The 23,700-nt window shown below is 49.3% G+C and overlaps 7 protein-coding genes across 7 annotated transcripts; 2 read left to right on the top strand and 5 right to left on the bottom strand.

The window, feature by feature from the left end:
* Nucleotides 1-4: 4 nt before the first annotated feature.
* GGI43DRAFT_378314 (uncharacterized protein) lies at nt 5-4,882 on the bottom strand (the record flags this gene model as incomplete). Its single annotated transcript, XM_083202678.1, has 1 exon — nt 5-4,882. One exon carries the CDS (start codon nt 4,880-4,882, stop codon nt 5-7), a length of 4,878 nt encoding a protein of 1,625 aa, XP_083065919.1.
* Nucleotides 4,883-6,146: 1,264 nt separating this feature from the next.
* GGI43DRAFT_378313 (mitochondrial carrier domain-containing protein) lies at nt 6,147-7,267 on the top strand (the record flags this gene model as incomplete). The annotated part of the gene is made up of 3 exons (XM_083202677.1): nt 6,147-6,235; nt 6,355-7,094; nt 7,155-7,267. The coding sequence occupies 3 exons, from the start codon at nt 6,147-6,149 to the stop codon at nt 7,265-7,267; spliced, it is 942 nt and encodes a 313-aa protein (XP_083065918.1).
* A 406-nt stretch (nt 7,268-7,673) lies between these two features.
* On the bottom strand, nt 7,674-10,325 carry GGI43DRAFT_419749 (Mak10 subunit, NatC N-terminal acetyltransferase-domain-containing protein; the record flags this gene model as incomplete). Its single annotated transcript, XM_083207730.1, has 7 exons — nt 7,674-8,912; nt 8,965-9,426; nt 9,485-9,715; nt 9,774-9,902; nt 9,961-10,028; nt 10,091-10,210; nt 10,295-10,325. The coding sequence occupies 7 exons, from the start codon at nt 10,323-10,325 to the stop codon at nt 7,674-7,676; spliced, it is 2,280 nt and encodes a 759-aa protein (XP_083065917.1).
* A 491-nt stretch (nt 10,326-10,816) lies between these two features.
* GGI43DRAFT_389912 (F1F0 ATP synthase subunit epsilon) lies at nt 10,817-11,476 on the bottom strand. The gene is made up of 3 exons (XM_083204258.1): nt 11,353-11,476; nt 11,113-11,227; nt 10,817-11,055 (listed from the first exon to the last, which is right to left on the bottom strand). The coding sequence occupies exons 1-3, from the start codon at nt 11,382-11,384 to the stop codon at nt 10,981-10,983; spliced, it is 222 nt and encodes a 73-aa protein (XP_083065916.1). The 5' UTR covers nt 11,385-11,476; the 3' UTR covers nt 10,817-10,980.
* Nucleotides 11,477-14,168, top strand: GGI43DRAFT_389910 (bacterial low temperature requirement A protein-domain-containing protein). Its single transcript, XM_083204257.1, has 4 exons — nt 11,477-12,632; nt 12,692-12,881; nt 12,937-13,529; nt 13,588-14,168. The coding sequence occupies exons 1-4, from the start codon at nt 12,047-12,049 to the stop codon at nt 14,160-14,162; spliced, it is 1,944 nt and encodes a 647-aa protein (XP_083065915.1). The 5' UTR covers nt 11,477-12,046; the 3' UTR covers nt 14,163-14,168.
* GGI43DRAFT_389906 (uncharacterized protein) lies at nt 14,169-15,527 on the bottom strand. The gene has a single exon (XM_083204256.1). It carries the CDS (start codon nt 15,219-15,221, stop codon nt 14,298-14,300), a length of 924 nt encoding a protein of 307 aa, XP_083065914.1. The 5' UTR covers nt 15,222-15,527; the 3' UTR covers nt 14,169-14,297.
* Nucleotides 15,528-16,243: 716 nt separating this feature from the next.
* GGI43DRAFT_378308 (Zn(II)2Cys6 transcription factor domain-containing protein) lies at nt 16,244-18,024 on the bottom strand (the record flags this gene model as incomplete). The annotated part of the gene is made up of 5 exons (XM_083202676.1): nt 16,244-16,581; nt 16,643-17,147; nt 17,231-17,365; nt 17,448-17,534; nt 17,599-18,024. The coding sequence occupies 5 exons, from the start codon at nt 18,022-18,024 to the stop codon at nt 16,244-16,246; spliced, it is 1,491 nt and encodes a 496-aa protein (XP_083065913.1).
* Between the last annotated feature and the right edge of the window lie 5,676 nt (nt 18,025-23,700).

The following is a 23,700-nucleotide window of genomic DNA, read 5'->3' as shown; positions in this document are numbered from 1 at the left end:
TCAATCAATGAAATATAACTCCAGGAGACCGATCCATAGAGCTTCGACGGCGTTTTGCCTCTCCGAGAATGAGAGCAAATAATCTTTTAGCGAGTTCGCCTTCATCCCAGCCGCCAATTTGGGATTTGAAGGCGTCGATGCATTCGAGGTGCCATTTCTCTAGTACCATGGATTCGCCCATGCTAGTGATCGTTTTCCCGAGATACTTTTGGGAGACTGGCGCGTATTTTTCGCTAAAGGGGCTCTTCCGCCGCATTTGTAGGAGTGTGTCAAGGAATAACCAATGTTGACGGGTCCAAACCGTTTCTGAGGGCGGTTCCCGCCTCCGCCGCTTCTTTGTCGGTCGTTTCTTCGTTACACCCGCAGGTTTGATAATCCTTGATGGAATAATTTGTGGTGGCTGTTTCTGCTGTTGCCTACTGGCCATGCTGCCCTTGCCAGCCCGCGGCTCTACTCGGGTCGATGCAGTAGGGAGAACGCTGATGTTCTCCTCTGATACTTCTTCGTTTGCTCGGTCACGGAGCTCGCGAAGGCGAGCCTGCTCTGCAGGTGATAGCACGTTGCTTGTGAACTCGACAACTCGCCCCGGCGTATGTGGCTTTAGAGGAGATCGTAGACTCGATTTCTTCGGCGAGGCATGTTTTGGTGGTAATGGCCTTAATAAAATTCGAGAGTCCTCACTGGCATTCGATGTATCGTGCTGCCACTTCTGAATATCTTCATGCGTCAACTGCGTCCTCGGTGGAGTCGGCGCGGAATGAGATAAAGAGGGCTGGAATAGCGAGTTACTGGCCTGCCTTGGCCGCGGCATGAAATTTTGCTTCTGAGAAATGGTAGTAAGATGAGATCTTTCAGGAGAGGCTGGAGATGAAGAGCGTTCATTCGTTCGGTCATCATCTGGTAGATCAGATAGAATTGGCGAAGATATAGGATCTGCAAGATGAACGCTTGGCTGTCTATTATTATTCGGAGGGCGTCTCTGAAACATTGATGTGGCAGAAATTACTGGAGGCTGCTCTCTAGGTTTGGGAGACTCCGGTTGTTGAGCAGCTGGCTCGGCGGGAGCTTTGGGTTTAGTCGACCTGAATTTCTCAGCCAATATCCCCGTAATAGCAGCCGGCGAGGAGAAAAAGGATGATAGGTCGAATCGCCTGGATTTGGTCGCAGATTCTGGCTCTTTGTCCTGCTGATTCCGTGAAATTAGAGAAGGCTCTTCATCTTCCACGTTCTCGTTGGACTGCCGGTCGATTGTTCGTTTCATTTGAGCAGTCTTTGACGCATCCGCAGGAAACTTGGCGGTTGCTTGTCGTGTATCCCTCAAGGATGTTGAAGGACCCGGCACTACGTTGTGGTCTTGTGCCAAAGGCTGCGTCGTCGACTGCAATGTTTGATAAGGTAGTTCTGGACGAGGTGGTACTTCCCGCTGAGCTTCGTACTCCCAAATATCGATATCATCGTCTTCATCTTCTTCCTCATCCTCTTCCTGTTCCTCTTCAGGCTGTTCATTTTCAATTTGTTGCTCTTCCATTTCTTCATCCACGTGCTCCTCTTCCATCTCTTCCATATGCTCTTGTTCTATTTCGTCTTCATCCATGTGGTGCTCTTCCAATTCTTCTTCCGGTTCTTCTTCCAGCTGTTCTCCTTCCGGTTGTTCTTCTTCCACTTCTTCCTCCTCCACTTGCTCCTCTTCCACTTCTTCTTCTTCTTCTTCTTCTTCTTCTTCTTCTTCTTCTTCATCCTCCACTTGCTCTTCTTCCTCTTCCTCGGCCATATCTGGTTCCTCTCCAGCACCATCAACTTGACCAAGGGAACTAGGGTGCCTCAAAACCGAAGAACGCGCTGCTTGTAGTAATGATCTCTCTCTCCTCACACTAGGACTTGACGGGCCCTCGTTTTCTGCCCAGTGTGTGGCACCGTTACTCGATGGAGTGTTGCCCAAAGAACTTGCTATCGACTCTCTTGATAACAGTCGTTTCTTATGCACAAAATCTCTTGCACCATGAGCATACGCAGTGTCCGTAGCATCTGCATTCGTACCGAAAGCCTGAGTCTCAGTAGTAGCTCCATACTCTATAGGTACCTTGATAGCAGTCAGCTGGCTACTGCCAAAATTCATCGGCTGTGGCGGGCTTTTGCTCAGAAGTTGGGGCCTGTTTTCTTTGGAGGTGTATGACGGCTCTTTGTTTGCGGAACTTCTGAATGGGCTTCCTAGGGACATCTCTCGGACTCTTGGGGAGGGAGGGTCGGAAGTAACGCTTTGTAAAACTCGGCCAGCTCGCATGATTGAAGAGAAGTTTGATCGTACTACCTTGTCCGCTACTACCTGTTCTTGTGGCAGAGATTGAGGCTCCTGGAGCGGCGATGACATCTGATGGAGCGGCGTGACCTTTGCTGGCTGCTCTTCCCGCTCTGGAGTAGGCTCCAGCTGCTCTGGCGGTTGTTCCGGAGAAACAGAACGCATTTCTTCGTCAATATGATTGCCGTCGTGAGCTGGCTGCTCGTGTATATGATTGCCTGCTCTCATACGGTCTGAAAACTCGTTTATCCGAGAACTCGTGGGATATTCCTCTTGATTTTCGTGATCTTCGTTGACTTCATATTCGTGGTCGTCATGCTCCTGGTCATCATGCTCCTCATGCGCCGGAAATTCCTCAATATCCTCTTCTTGCTCGGCGTATTCTTCCACTTCCTCTTCTGGCGTATGGGCCTCGAGGCCCTCGTGATATTCTTCAAGGTCTTCGATTTCTGCCTGTCCCTCATGCTCTTCGACCATTTCCGGCTCCTCGTCTTCGTATCCTCCTATTTCATATTCTCTTTCTTGCTCTAATTCTGGCAAATCGGAATCGAGCCTCTGCTCTTGCTCAAAATCTTCATAGCCAGGCTCCTCGGGCTGCTCTTTGTAATATTGTTCGTGCTGCTGTTCGTCCTGTTCCTCGTGCTCGTCGTACTGGTTGTCTTCTTCTGCTTCTTCTTCTTCTCCCTCTTCTTCTCCCTCTTCTTCTTCTTCCTCTTCTTCGATGACCTCTCCTTCGATGACATGACGCACAGGGGAGCTCATCTCAAAGGTTGACAGTCTCCTCCTAAGAAACCCCATCATACCGCCCAGTACGCTACCTCTCGTGGCATTCTCTTCCACTGGCTCTTGATCCGGCTCTTCCTCTAGTTCCTCTTCCGGTTCTTCTTCAGGCTCTTCTTCCAGTTCTTCTTCGAGCTCTTCTGCCGGTTCATCCTCTGGCTCCTCCGCCGGTTCATCTTCCAGTTCTGCTTCCAGTTCTTCTTCAAGCTCTTCTTCCGGTTCTTCTTCCAGGTTCTCTTCCAATTCCTCTTGGGGCTCCTCTTGAGGCTCGTCAATATCTTGAACGTGTTCCAGCTCGACCTGCTCCTCATGCCCTCCCCCCAATCCGAATTTCATCAAATCGACTTCCCGGTCAGCTTGAGGGGCAGAAAAGTTTATAGGCTTGGGAGTCGGAGCATCGAGGTAATTATGAGGAATATCAGAGAATGTATCGCTGTAATCATTCGAGTGCTGTTTGCGAGAGCGTGCGGACGCCGTCTGTTTACCAGCCTTAGTCGGTGTCGGCTCTTCCGTATGCTCTACGCTGAATATTCTGCCTGATCGTTTTGCGGCTGATCTCATCAAGGCCTGATGTTTAAGAGGTGTTTGCCCCATCTTCTTAGGTTTCCGGGACCACCACGGACTCAAGCTCAGGCGCACACTTCTAGCAGATTCCCGTATAATTGGGACAAATACTTCTTCTGCTGGTTCTTCGGTCTCAGGGATGTCAGGGATCGCGATTGTTTCCGTAACATCCTCTGCTGGGTCGCTGGTCTGGGCAACTTCTCGCCTGAGGGATGCCAGAGTGTTGTTAATGATAAGGTGTGTATCCTCGCCAAGCTCATCGTCTTCATCTACAGTGGACACAAAGGTGCCGTTGCCGCTACGGTTTCCCTGAAAAGACGGAAGAATAGAATCCATGAAGATCATACTAAAGTCTTCGCCTCGTGCGATCGTGTCACCAAAGTTATTAGGGCCAAAGTCATTGGGGTCGTCATCCACAGAGGAGTGATCGCTAGTTTCTGGAGCATGAGAGCTGTGGTCGGCCTTTCTCCTGGTTGCGCTACCGCTTGTCGATCGGCCTTTTGAAGGCGACTGTGTGGCTGAAGGTCGTGCCGCGGGTCTAGGTGTCGCTTCGTCGACTACTGTTCTCATGAATATGTCGGATGTTGTATCTGCATTGGAGGCTGCATCGCCTTTGGCCTGCTTTTCCGAGTGAGAAAGTGCGGAATTTGCTCTGTTTGCTTCCATCGTCCGGCCACTATTCTGTGCAAAGCTCCTTTCCGCTGCTGCTTCTGCTTCCTCAGCTATTTCGACCAATTCATCAGGCGCCATTGCTCGCCGCCTCCGCCCTCTTTTCGTAGTTCCAAGCTCGCTAGATGGTTCGGCAACTGGGTTTTTGGGCGGACGTCCTCGTCTTGGAGATGGTTTTGGTGTGGTGGACTGGATATTCTCTGAATTTTTTGGCGGACGCCCTCGTCTTGGGGATTTTGGTGTGGTGGATTCGATATTCTCCTTCTCGTCAAAATGTAGCTCTGTATCGTTTCCCCCTGTGAATTTCTCGGTGCGTTGACGGCGTGGGTTTCGACTAATTGGTGATCCTGCTCTCCTCTTCATCCCCGCATTCGGCATGGGTGTTCCATTGGATATTCGAGGGCGGCCCCGTCTCCTACCCGGCGTCTTCGCTGTTGTGAGCTCATCTTCGCCAGATTCCCTCAGCGGGACTGAGGTTGTGATGGTATCATTGCCAATGCGTCGCCTTGTGGGCGACTCTGGTACGGGCGACTTAAAGAGCTTCCTCCTCGTGCCGCTCGAAACCGTGGCCATGATGTCGTCGGCTCCGTGGCCCTCCGTCTCGACCGTGACCAGTAACCGCTGTGGCGACGAAGAATCTCCTACTTCCAACTAAAAATCTTCTGGGCGACTCGGTTTGCGATATGAATTTTTGCGATCGCCAGCTGCGCGTGACGCGTCGCGACGCGGACTGAAGCTCAAAGCTAGGAAGCGATATAGTGGGTTCATTCAGCGGGTCGGGCGAAGACATAACATCAACGCTAGGCGTATTGGGGTCGCGATGTTATGCCAGCGAGGGTTGAAGGATGTTGGTTTGAAGTCAGCCTTCCTGCGCCGGGGTATTTTCTGCAAAGAAAATGTTTCATTCCCAGATCTGGGGTCTGTGTTGGCAGGGGATTAAGCGCAGGGCCAGCCACCGCGTGAATGAAGCTAGAATCAAGGTGAGGAGGTATTCAATACCGACCGTGACGTGGAAAGTTACCTTGAGAGATCTTGCCCGACGCTGCCCGAAGCGGTTTAGCCCCAAAATTTGTTTTGATGGTCAGCTAGCTGAGCTCTTCTTACTTTCTGCCTTTGTTCGTAGTATCGTTATTCCGGCGCCGCTATAACCACCTGTCATTGCTAACTTCAAATGTATTGTCTGTCAAGGTACCTACAGCTGTATGGAGTACAACAGTGAGCTTAGTGACATTCTTCCTTAACTTGCCTAGATTGCTCCCGTCGTGCTCATTTTTCAGCTCAAAAGAAGCATAATATCGTATTCGTAAAATCCACACTTATAGCTTAATACTATTTTCATTAGAACTCAAAACCACGATCTCTAAAAAGTTCACCATGTGCAACAACACCCCGCCAAATGTCACATGCAATGTCCCGAAGCTTTAGCACGCTAGCCGGGCTTCCCCGGGAAAAGGCATGACTTCATTCCAGCGCACTTTGCCGCGCTAGCGCGAGACACAAGCACCGAGCCAAACAGCCTTTTACAGCAGTTACTCAGCCAAAATCGCCCGGCCCTTTACCACATACACCAAAGGGTACCTCGGCTTGGAATCCATCAGGGGCCCCGTCTAAGTCGGTTAAACAATTAGACAACCTCTACCTCGCTTGCCGTTATAGCATCGGGCCTTCGCACAGTCGCATGCGATTCAGACAAGCTCGCCATACTTTTTTTTTTTCTTTTGTTCTTGTCATCTTGCCAATAATAACAGATCGCTGATCGTGAGGCACCGCATTTCTCTCACACCGAATAACCAGTATATCGAACCGTCCCGACTCGGTCTCTCGGCACTCCAACACAATGGCTGCTAAAACTCCAATTCCTCAGAACGACAATGTCGCCCATGCTCTTGCCGGAGCCGGCGGCGGCATTCTGTCTATGATTTTGACGTAAGATGCTCTATATCCAGCCATCAATCGCGTTTTCGCGGCCGCTGGATCTCTGTCCTAGCTTGCGCATCACATATCGCGAACCACACACCGTCCTCGACTAACATCCACTTCCACAGCTACCCTCTCATCACCCTCTCCACCAGAGCCCAGGTCGAATCCAAAAAAGCCGAGAGCAAGTTCGTCGAAGCCGTCCAAAAGATCATCGCTCGCGAGGGCGTCTCGGGCCTCTATGCAGGCATCAACTCTGCGCTGTTCGGCATCAGCGTTACCAACTTCATCTACTACTACTGGTATGAGTGGACTCGAGCCTTCTTCGAAAAGGCCGCCACCCGCGCCGGCCGTGCCAGCAAGAAGCTCACAACCATCGAGTCCATGATCGCGGGCGCCATCGCCGGCTCTGCGACCGTCATCATGACCAACCCCATCTGGGTTGTCAACACGCGCATCACCACGCGCCGACAGGACACAGATGATGTCGAGGCTGGTGCCGGCGCTGTTGTCAAGAAAAGCAAGGCTCCTAGCACCATCGGAACCCTCATGGCCCTCTTGAAGAACGAGGGACCCCAGGCCTTGTTCGCCGGCGTCATCCCAGCGCTGGTGCTGGTCGCGAACCCCATTCTGCAGTATACGCTCTTTGAGCAGATGAAGAATACGGTGGAGAAGAAGAGGAAGATTACTCCCACTGTAGCATTCGTGCTGGGAGCCCTGGGCAAGCTCTTTGCAACATCAGTGACATACCCCTACATCACTGTTAAGAGCCAGATGCACGTCGCTGCTCACTCTGATAAGAAAGAGGGCATGTCTGAGACCCTGAGGCGTGTTGTGAAGGATGAAGGCTATTCTGGCCTGTACAAGGGTGAGTTGATATCCAGTCAGACTTTAATAATGATCAATCAACTAATAAGATGCAATACAGGTATTGGCCCCAAGGTTACCCAGAGTGTCCTGACGGCGGCTTTCCTCTTTGCCTTCAAGGATGTTCTCTATGAGCAGATGGTGAGACTCAGGATGGGCCGCAAGAAGGCGTAAATTATTAGCACCGCAATATTAGCTACTTGCTAGCACCAAGATGCGTTCAACAGCTTCTATCACGCCATGTAAGGCGGACACATCGGGGAACCATTAGATAGAGGGCCGTAACTTTTGGGCTGTACTATTAGTGTAATCAACATAGGTAAGGTGGAATCGATTAGGGCGGATGATATCCCTATCGGTAGGTATAGAGCTGGATTTATGGAATTGTTTTCCAACGGGTTTTGGGTTTGATGAGTTGAACGTACATATCACGATTGGATACCTTGGGACCTTATGTCTCTTCTTTTCCCTTTTCTCCATCTTCAGATAACGGGGATGGAAGAAAACAGGGAACATAACTTCAATTAGTCTTTTCTTTTTTCTCTTCCGTATTAAATACTTATTTTCATTTCACATGCAGCTATACTGCAGGTAGTACCTTTGGAACAATCCACCATTCGTGATATGCCTTCTGCGGAGTTGGAACTTCAACCTTGATCTTCAAGTTATCCAGGCTCGGCGAAGTTTGAATCGCCTTTTGCACCGCCGAAATGGCAAGTTTCGTAGCAATGCACGATTTGAGTCCGTTCTTGACAGACGCAGACCATCGGGCGTGAGAGCCCACTGAGAAAGACTCCTCAGCCGTCATCTTACTAAGAGCCTCGAAGCCTCGTTTGGCACCTTCCACTGCTCGCTCCGCATACTCAAAGAGCTCGTCAATTTCGGTGTCGGGCTGCAACGTACCCGCTGTGAATTCCTCAAAAGTGGGTAGGACGGGGAGGCCAATCGGCGCGAATGGCCTCATCCGAATCTCGTATCGGAGTTCGTCGGTGCTGTATGGCCTTGGCGGTGCTTTGATGAGCTTAAGGCGATTTAAAACTGTGTATAGACATGACAGCGAATCTGATAGCTCCCAAGTCACAGCGGCATCGAGCAATGATAAGCGAGCGTACATTAATGATCGCTGCAGCTGTGCGTCAATGGTGGGATTTGAGTATCCAGGTCGTCCATGTGTCTCTTCAACTCTCTTAATCACGAATGACTTGATTCGTTCGGTGTGGTGGAGGCGGGATTTGGAGATATAATTGAGGTACCAGTACATGCCAGCGAGTTCATCAGTCTGATAAATCTCCAGCTCGAAGCCCAGCTGGATAATTTGCTCCATCTGGCGCAGCTTATACAGATATGTCCATGACGACAAGGGCAGCGAATAAGACTCTACGCCGCTGCCGCTCATTGACGATCTGTACATGGTTGGCCGCTCTTCAACCTTGACTTGAAGGATCTGGTCGATTTCTTCTGCGTCCATCTGGAGGCTCTCCCAATCGCGTAGAAGATGGCAGAGAGTCCTCCTCACGCGGCAGCGGTTCTGGCACGCTGTACGGAGGATATCTAAGAATGGCTGTGCTGCTCTGGTCCTAAATAACTCCATCTGCTGCGCCATGGCATATCGTGGGTCGTGGACAACCTCAACCTCGTCATTTAATCTGTCCAAATACTGGTGTGCTGGCATTGTGAGAATAGAAAAGTCATCATCAAGAAGTTGGCGAATACTCATGCTTCCCAGGACCTCCATGGCGTCGAAGAGGAATGTCTGCAACAACGTTCGCACATAAACAATGGGCTGCGGTTTCTTCGCTTGAAAACAAGTTACGAATGTCTATGATTCCTCGTCAACATCAACAACCACTTGATTTGTCAGAGATACTCACAAGCAAGCTCTGAGAATCTGTATAATTCAAAACGTCGATTAGCTCGAGGCCGTCTGCAAACAGCCCCTTTAGGTGGCCAAAAGCAACGTCAAACTCCAGTTGAACAATGGGCCGTGGAGGCATGGTACTGGCCAGTCTCCGCTGTAGCGTAGCACTGAAAGCCTCATTAACTGGCACGGCCAGAGAGTGTGTTTTGTTTAGGTTTGGTAACAGCTCAAGGCCTTCTCTCCAAGGCTTCTTCGCCAAGTTGGGTTCTTTCATATGCTTGGGGCATTCCACGGCGTCCAAGAAGATGCGTCTCAACTCCAATCGTGCCAGCAGGGCTTCGACAAGATTGTCAGGCATAGATCCTCGCTGCGATCTGAGGGCTGCAATGGCCTCTATTAGGACGTCACGTATCGCACTGGTTGGTAGACTTGCTAAAAGAGTACGGTTATATGTGGTGGTGACAAAATCTTCTTCCTGTATTGGGATTTAATAACAAAGAGCCACTATTACTGCCATGATATAGAAAACTAACCTCATAAAAGTGCTCTGATTTGATCCTCTCATTCACATAACCACAGCTTTTCAGCATGCCTAGACAATATGCTCGGAGGACCTGTAGCATGAGCTGTTCATTTGGGTTATGGTCGCCGTTGCGAACAAAGGTAGCTTCTTCAATACTTCGAGGCTCTGGCATAGACAGGGCCTCTACGTAAAAGCTGGTGAATAACGTTTGAGAGAGCGGATATCCCAGATGCCATGACATCTAATAAAACATGAGCGTTGGATGCATAGCACGGTCGATACTAGCCTTTCGAACTAACCTCATGGCATAAAAGCTGATCTATGATACCCAGCACCTCTTCCGGCAGCAGTGATTTAGAAACGTCGTAGGTCTCCTCCACTTCAGCCCCCGGGCGGCTGCATCCACTATCCATCTTGGGATCCATGATCTATTATCATGTGAGAAGACAGGAACACTCGTAAAGAGCAGTCCAGCATGATACGCACCTCCAAAGCTGCGACCGAATCAAACAGCGTGAAGAATCCATCTTTAACGATCGCTCCAGGCTCAAGAGCTGTGGTTTGAAATCAGCTTACGTGCACTCGGCTCAGATAACACGAGGATGCGTCGGCTCACTCTTGACAGCTTCTGAAAATTTTGCCGTTATATCCACGGCTACTATGCCATCGCTCTTGATATTCGGCGGCAGTGCCTCTGGAGGAGCAGAGCCCTGGCCCAGCGATAATCTCGCGATTTCTGCGCAGCCTCTAGATTAGCAATTTTGTTGAGCGAGGGGAGAGACATTATGATGGTTTTCAGCCCATCATTTTTTTTCCGCACCATCTGGTACCCCAACTCCAAAGTCCGCCATGTTTTAAAAATGGTTTATGGGCCAGGTAAATTATATTGGCATTATTGCGTGGGTGACTAGTATCGAACCAAAGATGAAATGCAAAAAATAAAGAGTTCCCTATGCTCCCTTGCGCGTAGCTTGAAATAAGTTGATGACCACTAAAGTCAGTCACTGTTCGCGGGCCGAGACACACAGACCTAAAGACAGTGCTAGGCGGTTGAACAATGGCACCTTGCTCTACATTCGCTGTTTCCAACAAGTAGCTCAAGCAGTTGAAAGTGCGGGATTGCAGAGTTTATTTGCCAAGGTTAAGAAAGTCAATTTCTTTTCTAAATTTAACAGGCCGCGGCATCTGCATAAGACCATATGAGGCCTCAGTCGCATTCCCCACCATGGATATCTTGCTAAGCAGTCACCCCTCATATATTACGTCTACTTTCAACGGGACATTACGGCAGAAGCTTAGCCCAAAAAAATGCACCTGCAGCCGGATACCATGATTCATTTGCTATAATATATTGGTGTATTGCAGCAGTTATTTATTTTACAACGCCAGCAATTTGGAGTTCTAACCCATTCGCATGGCTCTTGTCATGTCGCTTCCCAGCGTCTATTGTAAGATCACTCCTCCCCCCATCTCTTCACTCGAAATTTTTTTTCCCACACATCCGAATTAAGAGGAGGCGTTCTCGGCGATGGCAGCAGCGTTGGCAGCGTTGAGGTCTCGGGCCTCGCCGGCCTTGCCGTTCTACTGAGGCATTAACAATCCGGTTCCTGCTGTTGTCTATGCGCCGAATTCACATACCTTCCATGTAGCAAATCGCAGCTCAGAAGTACCACGACGCTCAGCAACGATTCGCTTGTCCTCCTTGAGGCTTCGTCGAATGGCGCGGGCCGAAACGGCCAGGAAGCGGTTGTAGCTATATCACAGCCTGTTAGCCTATGACCTCGCAGAGTCGGCTAAAAAAAGTCGCAGCGCAGCGGTCGTGAGGGTAATCGAGGCGGTAAAGGCGAGTGCGCTGCGGCAGGGGATCAATCGACGTACGTCAAACCGGCGGCTTTCCACGCAGCAGTCATCTTGGCGGATGGATGGGTGAAACGGCGAAATTAAGCGTTGTTAATGTTGCCGACTGAATCTTTGCTAGAATCGAGCGCTCGACAATGCGCTAGCGCGCCTGAGGTTTCAAAAAGTCACGTGTATTTGAATGCCGACCCACCGGCTACACCCGACTCTCTTTCCCGTTTAGCACCTTGCCGCTGACATGCCGTAATTCGTATTGAAACTGGTTGATCTTTGATCAAGCTCGCACAGCCCAGGGTCTAATCAGATCTGGAAAATTTGACTTAACTCCGTGCCAGGATTCTTCAGTATCGCCCTGCCAAATCCAGCGCAATCCTAGACGATGAAGTAAGCAGGCTTCTCTGCTGAGCTGAGACAAACCAGGCGCAACTCAAAAATGCTCCCAGTAACGCCGCCGATTCAAGGCGGAGAACTTGATTATACGTATAGAATCTCCGCAAGCTGAGACACGCATATATCTCCCAAGGACAAGGGTGCAGAGATGCAGTTCCCCGTACGGTTTTGCTTTATGTATCTCCGCTTGTTAGAGCTCTCCGTGTCCTTGACAATGAAAGCTCCTTAATCACGCTCGTAAAAGGCTTTGGCCTGTGTATTGATTTGTGTCGACCCTCATTCTCTTTATTCATCCAAGGACGTCGGTGCATTTCCCGCTTAAGATATGTCGTCTGTGCTGCAGGGAAGGCGACGCCGGCCACAAGAAATCCTGCTATCTGACGGCAAGAAGATAATCGTGACGCTGCCCGAGGATCTCGAGGACATTCGCCGCAAATATCCCAGAGACGGCGATACACAAGTTGAAGTGGTTGTTCACGGCTCCGTAGAACACAGTCATTATCTCCGTCAATCGCGAGACCATCATGAAGAGCGCCGACAATTGCTACGAGAGCAACATGGACTTGCCTTTGAAGAATGGGAAAATATCCAAATGCAGCTTTCCTCGGTGACTGCAGAGTTAGAGCGTCTGGAGAATCAAGCGTCGGGACTTTATGGCAACTTTAGTAAATTTGGTTACGATGCTGCCATTCGAACATACAGTGACGAGGATCCTCCTATTGCTTCTTCTCACGCGTCGATCTCAGAGAAAGCCCATGGTCAACGAGACCAAGACGGCGATCGCCATGGAGAGACAACCAAGCTATTTAAACGGCCTGTGATCAGACAATGGTTTCATCAGGGTTTGCTATGGAGGGCATCTGAACAGACGGAAGTTATGGCCATCGAGCTCTTCCTCGATCTTGTATACGGTACGATATTATTTGCTCTCCGACTGGAGCGAAATGGAGCAGCTAACAACGCTTACTAGTTGGCATCATCCATTCCAATGGCGAGCACATGGCAGAAGAAGCAACCGGATACGAGCTACTACGCTTCGTGATTACATTCATCATGACGTGGAAGATATGGACAGACATTACTCTAACGCTTAGCTGGTTCGAGACAGACGACGTTGTCACTAGATTGGAGATTTTGTTTTGCATCTCATGCCTCATTGGGTGAATATGGCAATGCCTCGTCTGCCGTAGCATCTTAACTAACCCTTCTTACTAGCTTTACTACCAACATGACCCATATCTTTGTTGATGATCCAGCCCACAATACCTACGTACAGCTTGTGTCGTTCTATCTCGCCGCGCGGATTTTTACAGCGATATTTTATGGCATAGCGGCTTATCTCCTACCCATGATTAAAGGTGTCATGATTTCTCAGATAATCTCTATTATTATCCCTACCACTCTATGGATCGCCAGTATTCATGTCGACATGCCCGGCCGCCTAGGGCTCATCATACCAGCCCTGTTTCTCGACATGTATGGACAAATGGCGTTTTTTACAATATTTCGATACAACCAAAACCACGCTCCAGAGGGTGTATGGAAAAAAAGTTTCGACCGCATATTTGAGTTTTATCCCGCCATCAGCATCGAGCACAGAGTGGAAAGAATGAATGCCTTCGTCTCTTTAGTTTTCGGATATTCCGTGGTCGCTATTCTCTTCCAAAACCAGGGCGGCTACGATATCAATGCGTTTCTCGGAAAGGCCATCCTGGGTCTGATGCAAGCATTTACTTTCAACTGGATTTACTTTGATATCGACGGTCGCAACATCAATCTACATGCAATTAGACGCTCTCCAATCACTGGTTAGATCTCATTCATGTTTCTTCTAGTCTCTGTACTTCATAGCTAACAATGCAATAGCTGGTCTTTGGGGATTTTCTCATTTACCTTTTGTGATGAGCTATATCGTCGCCACAGCAGCTCTATCGAGGCTTGTCCTTGCTACTGACGTCCCAGGCACCGACTTGAATCAACTCGCTGAACCTTACAGAGACAATGCCGAGGATCATTTCAACTCAGGCGTCCGCTTATTCTACTGCCATGGCCTTGCCATCGCCCTTCTTTGTATGGCAGCCATATCTTTTTCACACGAACACAAGAAGCAACCCACGCTTCGGCTGAATAAAAACATTAGACTTGCAAATCGCATTACGGTTTGCATCATCATGTTTTTCTTGCCATTGGCGACCTCGCTCCGGTCCCTCAATCTCATCTCCATCACGTTAAGTCTGACAGTATGGGTCTTGATTGTCGAGTTGTGGGGGAAATCGTGTACAGACGACCCCTTTATTGGTGAAAAAGACGGCTGCTATATAACGTATTGTGCGAGGTGCAAAAAGACTGGTGTTGAGGAAACAGTTGCTTCTGATGAAAGGCCACTACGAGTGGAGATGTTGGAATTAAACAGAGGAGAGAAGACGGCTATTCGAATTTAATCAATGAGTATATAGATAGGTATCTGGTCATATTAGACATATAAAGAAATTAACATCAATCGCTAAATATCTGTCACACTTCCTCTATTACATACACATAATTCTCGTCAATGTCCTCTGCACATCAATAATCATTTACCCAAGATACATAGGCGTTGTCATAGCAATAGCCTGATGCATCCTCCTCCTATCAATCTCCTTCTTCAGCATCACCAAGCAGCTAGCCACCACCAACACCTCCATCTGCTCTGCATCCCCTTTGGTTCCCTCCCACTCCATCAAATTCATCATCAATCTACCTCCATTCCCTGCCGTCGTGGCTTTCGTCTCCTTAGACCTAACCTCTTCATTCCTCACCAGTCTTGCCACGGGTATCCTCCTCTCTTCCTGTTTCCCACCCTCAAGCGCCACTTTAACTATTCGATCGAGAACCATCAAATTATTCGCTCCAGCCGCTTTTCTCTCATCTCGCCCTGCGTAACGCCATTGAAACGTACCGAGGTGCGTACGGAATACTTGCGACCTCGTAGTGAAGCCCTTGTTGACAACTTCAAACTCCTCTTCATAGGCCATAAGTCCACATAGTTCCAGCTTGGGGGGCTTGCCTGGGCCAAAGCGATATGTAGTTCGACAGATGGGGTCGTTTTCAGAGTCGCCGGCACGGATAAGATTGCTGTTTCCGGAGCAGCGAATCGGACGGAGAGACTGATAGGCCAGGTCTGTGGCAATACCCGTAGAGAGATCTACATTGTATATGGGTATGGCAGTCTGTCGAGGCGTGTAGGGGAATGCAATGAGAGGATGACCTCGAGCTTCGATCTGAAACGCCCTGGTGTAGTGAAAAGTTGGTTGGGATGAAGATGAAGATGAGCCTTGGGCATCGAGATAGTAGTTGTCATATTGAGGAGGAGAGGAGCTGGAGCGTGAAGATGTGGTGGAGAGATTGTCGAGCTCGATATAGTCGCCGGGTTCATAAGCTGGAGGGAGGGAAGATGCTGATGTTGATGATCGAGAAAGCTTTCGACTGTGCAGATGCACTTCTGTTTGAGTGGCCGCCATTGTGTATATGTGATATTGATGCGGTTGTATAAGTCGGATAAAAAGCAGTCTGAGATCAATGTGGTATTATATACGCATACAATATGTAATTGGTAGGGTAGTCTTGTGCATCAAATTCTCTCCCCAACCAAGTGCAGCCCAGCGTCTCTATATATACTTTCGATGCCATGCCCCTAGCAAAAAGCAGCCATCATCGCCAAGCCAGCTATAAAACAGACCAAACAGCTTCGTCTAACCCGAGATATACGATCCCCCAGCTTCGCCCCAGCCACCGTCGTCAAATGCCATCACCAGCTCCTAGCCGGGCACACGTCCTCCCGCTTGCTGACATGCACCACGGAGCGCCTCTCTTGTCGCTGTGTGGTTCAGCTGCCAGAAAATAAGCGGGGCTCGCCATTTCGCATTCCAGATACGCTGAATACGATGAATACGGACCAATCAGAGGGGCTTATATAAAGTGGAGAATGGCTTCTAGCGCATCATTGTGGGGATGGGCTCGAGCTTGATTGCACCTTGAGACTCTCGGCTCTTTGTTTTGGGTGCCAGCGTGCCTTAATGGAAGCCTTGGGTGGCTGTGGGCAGGGCTTGGCAGGGCTTCGAGAAGCTTGCACTGAAGATGCGTCAATTATATCTGCATTCACCGTCGTTCCTGTTGAGAGGGGTCAGCCAGGCTAAGATGAATGTTCTATTGTGCAGCTGAAGATGGTATTAACGCTAGTATGTCGTGGCAGCGTGTAAGTGGTAGATCCTTTGAATATTTCACCGCTACCCAACAGCCGTATTCCTCGTAACAGCCACTCCTCAGGTATCATAATCGGAGGCATCTATGGACATACTACTTGTGTACTTTGTGTTCCATAATCAATATACAAAATCATCTATCATGTTGATATTTCCCATTTGACTGCATATAACTATTCGATATCGTTCCTATCAATTATCGGATATATGTCGCAAAGATACATCGAAAAAGGAAGAGACGCCAAAATTCACATTGCTTCATATCCAAATCAGACGTACATCTACCGACGCTTGCCGAAAAAACTAATGTCGTTATCTAACTGCTCGTCTACCCACCTTGGCCACTGGTTGAACATCTGGTGCGCATAATCCACACGCGCGTTGAGATGCTTGAGCCAACGGATGAATCCTGGGTCGATACGGGGATTTTCCGGCTGAGAGGGATGCTTCTCTCTTACTTCGTATTCCCGCTCATTGATGAAGGCCATGATTTGCGACAGGCCTGTCCAGTGTGTGTGCAACAAAATGATGACTTGGTTGTTGGTGTTGATGAGATCTTGAAACGACTCATGGGGCAACAGCATCCACCATCCGTATGCCTTCGAATTGGCCTTGTATGCTGCAGAGGGAGTATATCAGCGTGATGGTCAACAACAAAGTGAATACTATACTTGGCTTACCTTCAAAGGAATTGGTAAGCAGATGGGTCGAAATGGTCATGAGATGCTCGTGGTATTCGATTTCGACCTGTCTCGTGCAAAGCGGACCCAAGTTGGTAATCGACTCAATGGCAGTCTCAGCCCATCCCTTCTCAATCAAAGGCAGCCCCTCCATATACGGCGCGAGGACCTCGTCTTGGTCTGATTCAAACAGATTACTAAAAAGAGGCTTGATTCTCTTAAACATCATTTGCATCCCCACAATGACAATCCCACGAATGAAAGTCATGTACTCGGCCAATCCATCTTCGAGGCTAACAGATTGGAAAGTCAGTGCGAAGCAGGTAGCTACCAGAGCGTTAGCTTCCTCGTAGTTCGTCTCCGTCTTCGACGAATCTGTGAGTCGTTTCTTAACGGCCTTGATCGCTTTGATGCGGTGATTCATAGCCACTGGCGCAAGGCTGACATCCGTGTCCATCAGTTCCGAGGCCGCATACCCAAGGATAGCATGCATAAGAAAATCGTGCTGCCAAAATCTGTCAGCTATATCAATCGGCAGCTAAAAACTACTGGCTTTTAGACACGATATCAAGGGGACGTCCAACATACGTTGTGTGCTATGCTTGGAATCTCGTGCGTCCAAATCTCTTCTTGTTTCAACGGATGGTGAGGGTAGCACTGGGTCAAAAAGTACTGAAAACATCGCATATCTTGCAAGCTAAATAATGGTATCTGATTGTGCGGCTGCTCCAATGTCAGCTAGATTCATCGCCGGATGCCGACTGTATAATAGTAGAGCGCTCGTGCTGCGCTCGTTGGAACGTACCTGGTGTATAATCTGCGGCGAAGCAGGGTATTCGCAATTCAATCCCGTTTTGACGCAGTTGCCGCATGCTGGATGTGTTTCTTGACACTATAATAGGCGTTCAACATGAGCTGCCTACTCCCTCTACTTGACCAAATGCGACGATATATACCTTGATGCGTCTCCTCTTGCAGTTGTAGCATCCTCTACGGCTTTTGGTATGGCCTCGCCTCTCCAGCCGCTGTCTTTGCTGCATCGGCGTCCGGCGAAGACTCAGTTCGAGGTGGCTATTGTTATTATTGCTACTGGACATGCTCCTAGAGCTGGAATACGGAGGCGTGTGCACTCCTCCTGACGATTCCGACAGCGTCGCCGTCGAGTAGCTCTGCATGCCGTCCACGAAGCCCGCGTCAGGCTGCAGGTAGGCAGCATAGTCGAAGTCAGACGAATCAGGGAACGACATTGTGTCGTCCTCAAACGGCTGTGAGCTCATGTCGGGCGATACTGGAAAGGCGCGTGCGTTCTTCCCAGCAGGCTGTATGCAGGCTCGGGTGCGGTCACCGGGTGACTCTTCTCGGCCCCACGTTACGGAGCGCATATGGCGATAGCAACGGGGCGTGATTGGTGGGCAGCCGTGGTTGATTCTCAGCACCTTATTCAGAGTCGCACGTAATTAAGTGCTTGTTCAAGTCGTGTTGCAGATAGTCGAGGTGGAAACATTTGTTGACTAAACGCTGGATTGAATGCGACGACGGACCTATTTTTTAGGCGCCGTGGAACGGAGTACCTTTCCTCCGCATTCTTGTGCGTATTACTTGGGGCTCCTTGCAAGCACTGCCAAAGATGCTCTCAATGCCATCATTTGTGAGGCTATTAAAAGGCGGCGCAGTAACATGAGGCGAGCTTCGATTTGATCAGCTGGTCGCCTTGGCACCTTGGCCGACAACTTGAGCCATTTGGTTCCTTTTTACCATACTAACAATCGCCGCTAATTTGCATCTAAGGCAAGGCATCCATTATTCGCCTCGCGCGCTTGCGACATTTTGGGAACCGAAACGGCAAGTCGTAGCATCGCTTTCGAGATGGTTCCCTTGACCGAAACATTACGTCCATCAGTACTTGGGGTATGGGAATGATGATTTTGGCGCAAGTATGGAGTGTTTGATGCAGAGTTGAAGAGACAATGAGTGCCATGCTAATAAAATACTTTACATGTTGTTTTTTACCCTTCATGATGTCTTCTATGGTAGGTACTATACAATAATACCTTGAAACTTGAGAGGATCAATTGGTAGGTGAGCAATGATTACATGTACGTTTTCGAACGAAACAAGCCACTACCAAGCTTCTGGAAGGCATCGCTGCCATGCTATTACGTATTTATCTACAGGCCCAATTACCTACGACCCCGCGATTTGTTCACAAGTTCTAGGGTAAGCACGCATGTACATGCAATCCAGATCAATGCTCGGTGAGCAAATAGAGCTTCGGCACCATGAATAAATACTATGGAATATAAATCGTGGCGTTATAGTTGAATATAATGGTTTTCTTCCTCGTCATGTCGAGGCAGTTGCAGCATAAGCTCGGTCAGTTTGATTGCGATGAAGATCGACACAATTGTTCGAGGCTCTTCCCGCGCTTCCGGCTAGTCGGCACAAGAGCTGGAAGTTGACGGCTGTGTTGATCTTTTATACTATTAGCAGGCAGCAGGACAAATGAGTACGCGTAAGCGTATTGAAATAAACAACACTGTTACCGGAGCTAACCAGCATTATAAGAGAAATATTAACGCTGTTACTCAATATTTCGTGCACAGTTTTGATAGCGTTCCTAGCATGTAAGCTGCATGCATTCGTTACCAAATTCCACTACCTACTAAGCACTACCTATCAGCTTATATATAGAATTTAGTAAAAATAGAATGCACAGCTTGATCGCCGCCAGGGCTCACAAACTCCATTGCCTCTGCGGCTTAAGCGCATCTAATCGGTGGGAAATAGTAACCGATCGTAAGGGCTGACGTGAACTAACACAGATAGGAATCTGAATTGTGTCCCTGCGCGAAACGCTTGCCCAGACCTTCCAATAGTGGTTGGTCAGCGAAGAAAAGAAGAATGTGGGCGCGGGTCATTGATTGATGACCCGCGTCCAAGGGCACGATGCTAATAAACTGGATACAGCAGTGAGCCGCATTACATACGATGGTGGCGGTTTGTCAAGGCCAGAACAGGTGGACTTCAGCGTCTTGATAATCTATTGTACTACACGTATTCGGGGTATCTCGCCCAGAGGGGTTTACAAACATCACTTGGCCAGCGTCTGCTGGAACGCAATCTCCGCACACTGGCGGCTATTCTCAGTAGCAACACTCATAGTATGATATATCAACAATACTCCAGGTGATGGAGCCAGAATCAAATACACGTTGCGGGCCGTCAATGTCACCATGATTAACGAAGGGGAGTATATGTACAAATTGAAGTCTGAACTGAAACACTCAATAGTGTCCGATTAGATGGGCAGATAAGTGGTGTCGTCAATTTACAAGAACGATGGCAGGACCAGGCGCTCCACACAGCACAGCGAGCAATCGGCCCATTGGTTGACGAGATAGACGCCGGTGACCGAATTGCGTACTCCAATTGAACACGCTCGTATATTACGGAGTGATACTGTAATATACACCACTTGCAGCAGCGGATGTCCGGCGCGGCCATGATTGGCCCAGGGTTTGCTGTGCCGGGTATCCTGGACCCCCTGCAGCTGGATACGGCGAGGGCATTGAGAAGGACATGGGGGAAATCAGGTTGGCGATGGCTTGGTCAGAGCCCCAGCCTCCAGGTCTAATATAAGAACCTGAGGGCTGGAAAGGGGCAAGCAATTTGATGCATCGCGCCACTCGGGTAACTGCTACCATTTGGGCACCCAGCACGGAGCGCGTGGAGTTCTGTCCTACATGCGGAGTATTCGTGCTTGCAACCAACATGCTCAGCTTGTATGAAGCATGTAGCACTGACAGCCAAGCAGCCAAGGTCTCCAGGTCTAGTACAGTAGGCTATCAGATATTGCCTGCCTGCCTCCTTTTCAAGTCCATTAACGCTGCTTTGTCGCAAGTTACTAATCCAGCATCTCCGCGCGGAGTACATGTCTATGGAGTAGTGTTTTCCGCACACTCTCTGAACAAAATCTTACATACTAATGTAGTCTGAGCAAATGAATAACAAGCAATCATCTGTCTTACTAAACACCAACAGTTCGTGGTAATCACGGCCCAAGCCCTAGAAATCAAGCAGATCGCACACAGAACTCGAAAATTCGAGAAGTCGTTTGCTCCCTGATCCCTGCAACTCGTTCTACAAGCGTGCGCGGCTGCCAAGAAAGTATTAGGAGGCAAAAAAAGACACCGCTATCTTGGTATCTCGGATGAGCTAGCGGTTGGCACGACCGAGAGAGCGAGCCAACGTGGCCAGGGGTGGGGTTTGCACGCCTCGGCTTAAAAAAAGAAAAAAAAGAGACAGGGGTCGCGTCGGTGCCGGTGCCGTTAGTTAACGCGCTGCATATCGATCTAAGCCCTTTTGATGCCTGGATGGGCCTCGAGCTTTTTTTCTCTTGTTTCACATATAAGTGGCGTGAAAAGTCAATGAATGCGCGCAATGGGCGTGTGAAGCTGATGGGTTGGAGCCACGTCAGTCCACGTAGGTTACTGAACCGCAGCTGCAGTCTGCGTTACCACACAACACGGGTGAAGGCGTTAAAAGGACGCAGCTCTCACATGTCTTACTCTGCAAGACAATTGGCCTCGGGTGGACAAAGGGCCGGCAAAATCAATGATATTGTGTGCGGAGAATGGTATTCCATGCCTTTATGTATACGGAGTACTCCGTGTCCCATATCCGGCTTTTTGTTCCAATAGGGGAACATGAATCGGAGGCCCGGCACCGATTGCTGTCTCGCCAGGCATTCCAGCCCCCCCGGTCACTTCTCGTTTGGTGAGCATGAAACTAATAGCCCGGCATTGCGTACCCTCCTTTGGACATGGGATGACCGGATTTGTCTGGATGAGCCAGGACGGTGGCAGCTTTCCAAGGGCCGTATCTGATTTTCTCGTACCGTTAAATGGCCTAGGCATGTATATACAACTGCCAAAATGATTCCAGCGAGATCTCAAAATCTGGACAAATGTGGTGCTGAGGTGACTGCTATTAGAAATAGAATACGAATAAAGTAATGAACGACACGGTCTCGTATTCCGGCGATCTTTCTGTATGTAAACATGTTCGTTCATGCGTCTCACAGGTACAAGAGCCATCGTAACCCACTTTACAGATCATCCATCTACCTTCATGCAGCCATGAGAAACAGGATTAAGTTTCTCTTTATTTATTCCCATTTCCTGAGTTTAATTTGGTCGCGGAGAAAAAGGTTAAATGCCTCGTCAGCACTGATCCTTACGAGCACAATTGCAGGTGCCTGTATCAGAGTTATTGCTGCATGCTCGTACCACAGTTTATACAGTATGTATCTGATTATGGCCGCAGAGAAACAGAACTTCCAGTTGACCGAGTCAAGCCCACATGGGTTCTAGCAAAGGCTTGGCCCGTCACTTAAAATTGCTGCTAAAACATGCAAACAACAACAGAACATGCTCCATACCGTGTAAAAAACAGTTAACAATTTTTTTTTTTTTTTTTTTTTTTTTTTTTTAAAAAAAAAGCAAAAAAGCAAAAAAAAGCAAAAGAAAGAAAAAGCCCGCACTCTCAATCTGCTTGCTTAGGCCCCCTTCGCAAACAGGATTCAGGGCCGCGCAGGCACATATGCAGAGGCCGTTTCACCTTGACTAGGTTTGTGGATGCAGTCGACGGCGATTGGGCACGCTTGGGTCGGACTCGTCCACGGCGGCCGCCACAAGCGGTTGCAATCGCTGTGCCTGGCCAACCGGAAGCCTGTGCCTGGCGCGCAGTGGCCAATGAGTGCAGCCTCAACTGGCGATGTGCCTTGGCGGGGGCGACTCCCCAAAACGGTCCCCAAGCAGTCCCCATAGGCCCTCTGGAAGACTCCATAGGGTGCTTAGCGTGGTCCCCGTAGCCCCTGGCGCTAGTTGAGGCTTTGGCCGGCACTAGGAGCGTTAGGCTAAAGCCAAGTTGGGTTGACGGACTACATGTTGGATAGAGTAAGCAAGTGGGCGACTTTTCCTAGTTTTCTTGCCCTTTTGAATTTCTTCTTTGCTTCTGTACAGTATTAGCATGGATGCCAATGTGTAACTGTGCTGCAGCGGAAAAATTATGTAAAGTTTGAGCATCGCTTGCACAGTGATGGCGGGAGAATGGAGAGGGGTTGGCAGTGTTACAATATTGCAATATATTGGGCCTCCCTGAAGGGAGGTGACGCTGCAGCAGCTGCTACATTGCAAGCAGAGGCATGCAATATTCCTGGTACTACGGGATTAATATCGAATGAGGATTCGTGATGGTTTAGCAGTTATTGCCTGTAAATTACCAACCGCGAGTGCTTTTTGTACACAGGTGCTTGAACAGCTCGAGCACAGGTCCAACCATCACTGTGTGGAACTCAATGAACTCCATACAGGCTAGCATCTCCTGCTAAGCTTTGACATATACCGGACTGCTCCTAGACTTGAACAAACAGTGCACGACTTCAAGTTTGCACACGTCGTGCCCATTAGCTACTCTCGTGGCCACAAGCATTGTCGTTGCTTTTGTCCTCCAGCTGCACAACCAATAGCGTTATAAACGTGGCAGACACGTACAGGTAGCACTGCCAACCTGCAGCCAAATGCCGAGCGAGGCCATGCAGGCCAACAGCCAAACTCAGTTCACGTTCGCTGACTCTAGCGTCAGGTCAGCAGGCCCCACCCTTCCCAGGGCACCGTTTGGACACTACAAAACTTGCACGATAGCGCCGACAGGGGGGACAACTACCCACGCCCTCGACCAACAGGGATCCCGCTGCCCTGGTTCTGTACCTTGCATCAGGCCCTGTATCGGTCCCTGTATCTGGCCCTGTACTTGCGGCTTCCACTTGCCGGGTACTTCAGGCCCCTCTCATCCCCAGCTCATCTCTTCCTTTCTCCTTCTTTTCACCATCAAACGTTTTCGATTCCCTGGCAGTTTCGTCAGCTCGTCTTTCATTTATCTTCTCCGTCGCCAGTTCGACTTCTTCTTTTGAATCAGCAAGGCTGTTCACTCTTTACTCTGCGTCTTTGATAGACCGATTGCACTCTTTAACCGGCCGCGCCGACCTGCCTCGCACT

Source organism: Trichoderma evansii (assembly GCF_050947405.1).
Source record: "Trichoderma evansii strain SZMC 28006 chromosome Unknown GGI43scaffold_1, whole genome shotgun sequence".
In the NCBI taxonomy this organism is placed as follows: Eukaryota; Fungi; Ascomycota; class Sordariomycetes; order Hypocreales; family Hypocreaceae; genus Trichoderma; species Trichoderma evansii.
Note: the sequence above shows the minus strand (reverse complement) of the source record. Positions and strands in the feature narration are given on the sequence as shown.

Excerpts from the sequence above, each read along its gene's own strand:
- GGI43DRAFT_389906 (XM_083204256.1), bottom strand. The coding sequence starts at position 15,221 with ATGGCGGCCACTCAAACAGAAGTGCATCTGCACAGTCGAAAGCTTTCT.
- GGI43DRAFT_389912 (XM_083204258.1), bottom strand. The coding sequence starts at position 11,384 with ATGACTGCTGCGTGGAAAGCCGCCGGTTTGAC. Across the intron at positions 11,228-11,352 it reads TGGAAAGCCGCCGGTTTGAC|CTACAACCGCTTCCTGGCCG; the intron begins GTACGTCGATTG and ends GCTGTGATATAG. Across the intron at positions 11,056-11,112 it reads TGCGATTTGCTACATGGAAG|AACGGCAAGGCCGGCGAGGC; the intron begins GTATGTGAATTC and ends ATGCCTCAGTAG.
- GGI43DRAFT_389910 (XM_083204257.1), top strand. The coding sequence starts at position 12,047 with ATGTCGTCTGTGCTGCAGGGAAGGCGACGCCGGCCACAAGAAATCCTG. Across the intron at positions 12,882-12,936 it reads TGCATCTCATGCCTCATTGG|CTTTACTACCAACATGACCC; the intron begins GTGAATATGGCA and ends CCTTCTTACTAG. Across the intron at positions 13,530-13,587 it reads TAGACGCTCTCCAATCACTG|CTGGTCTTTGGGGATTTTCT; the intron begins GTTAGATCTCAT and ends ACAATGCAATAG.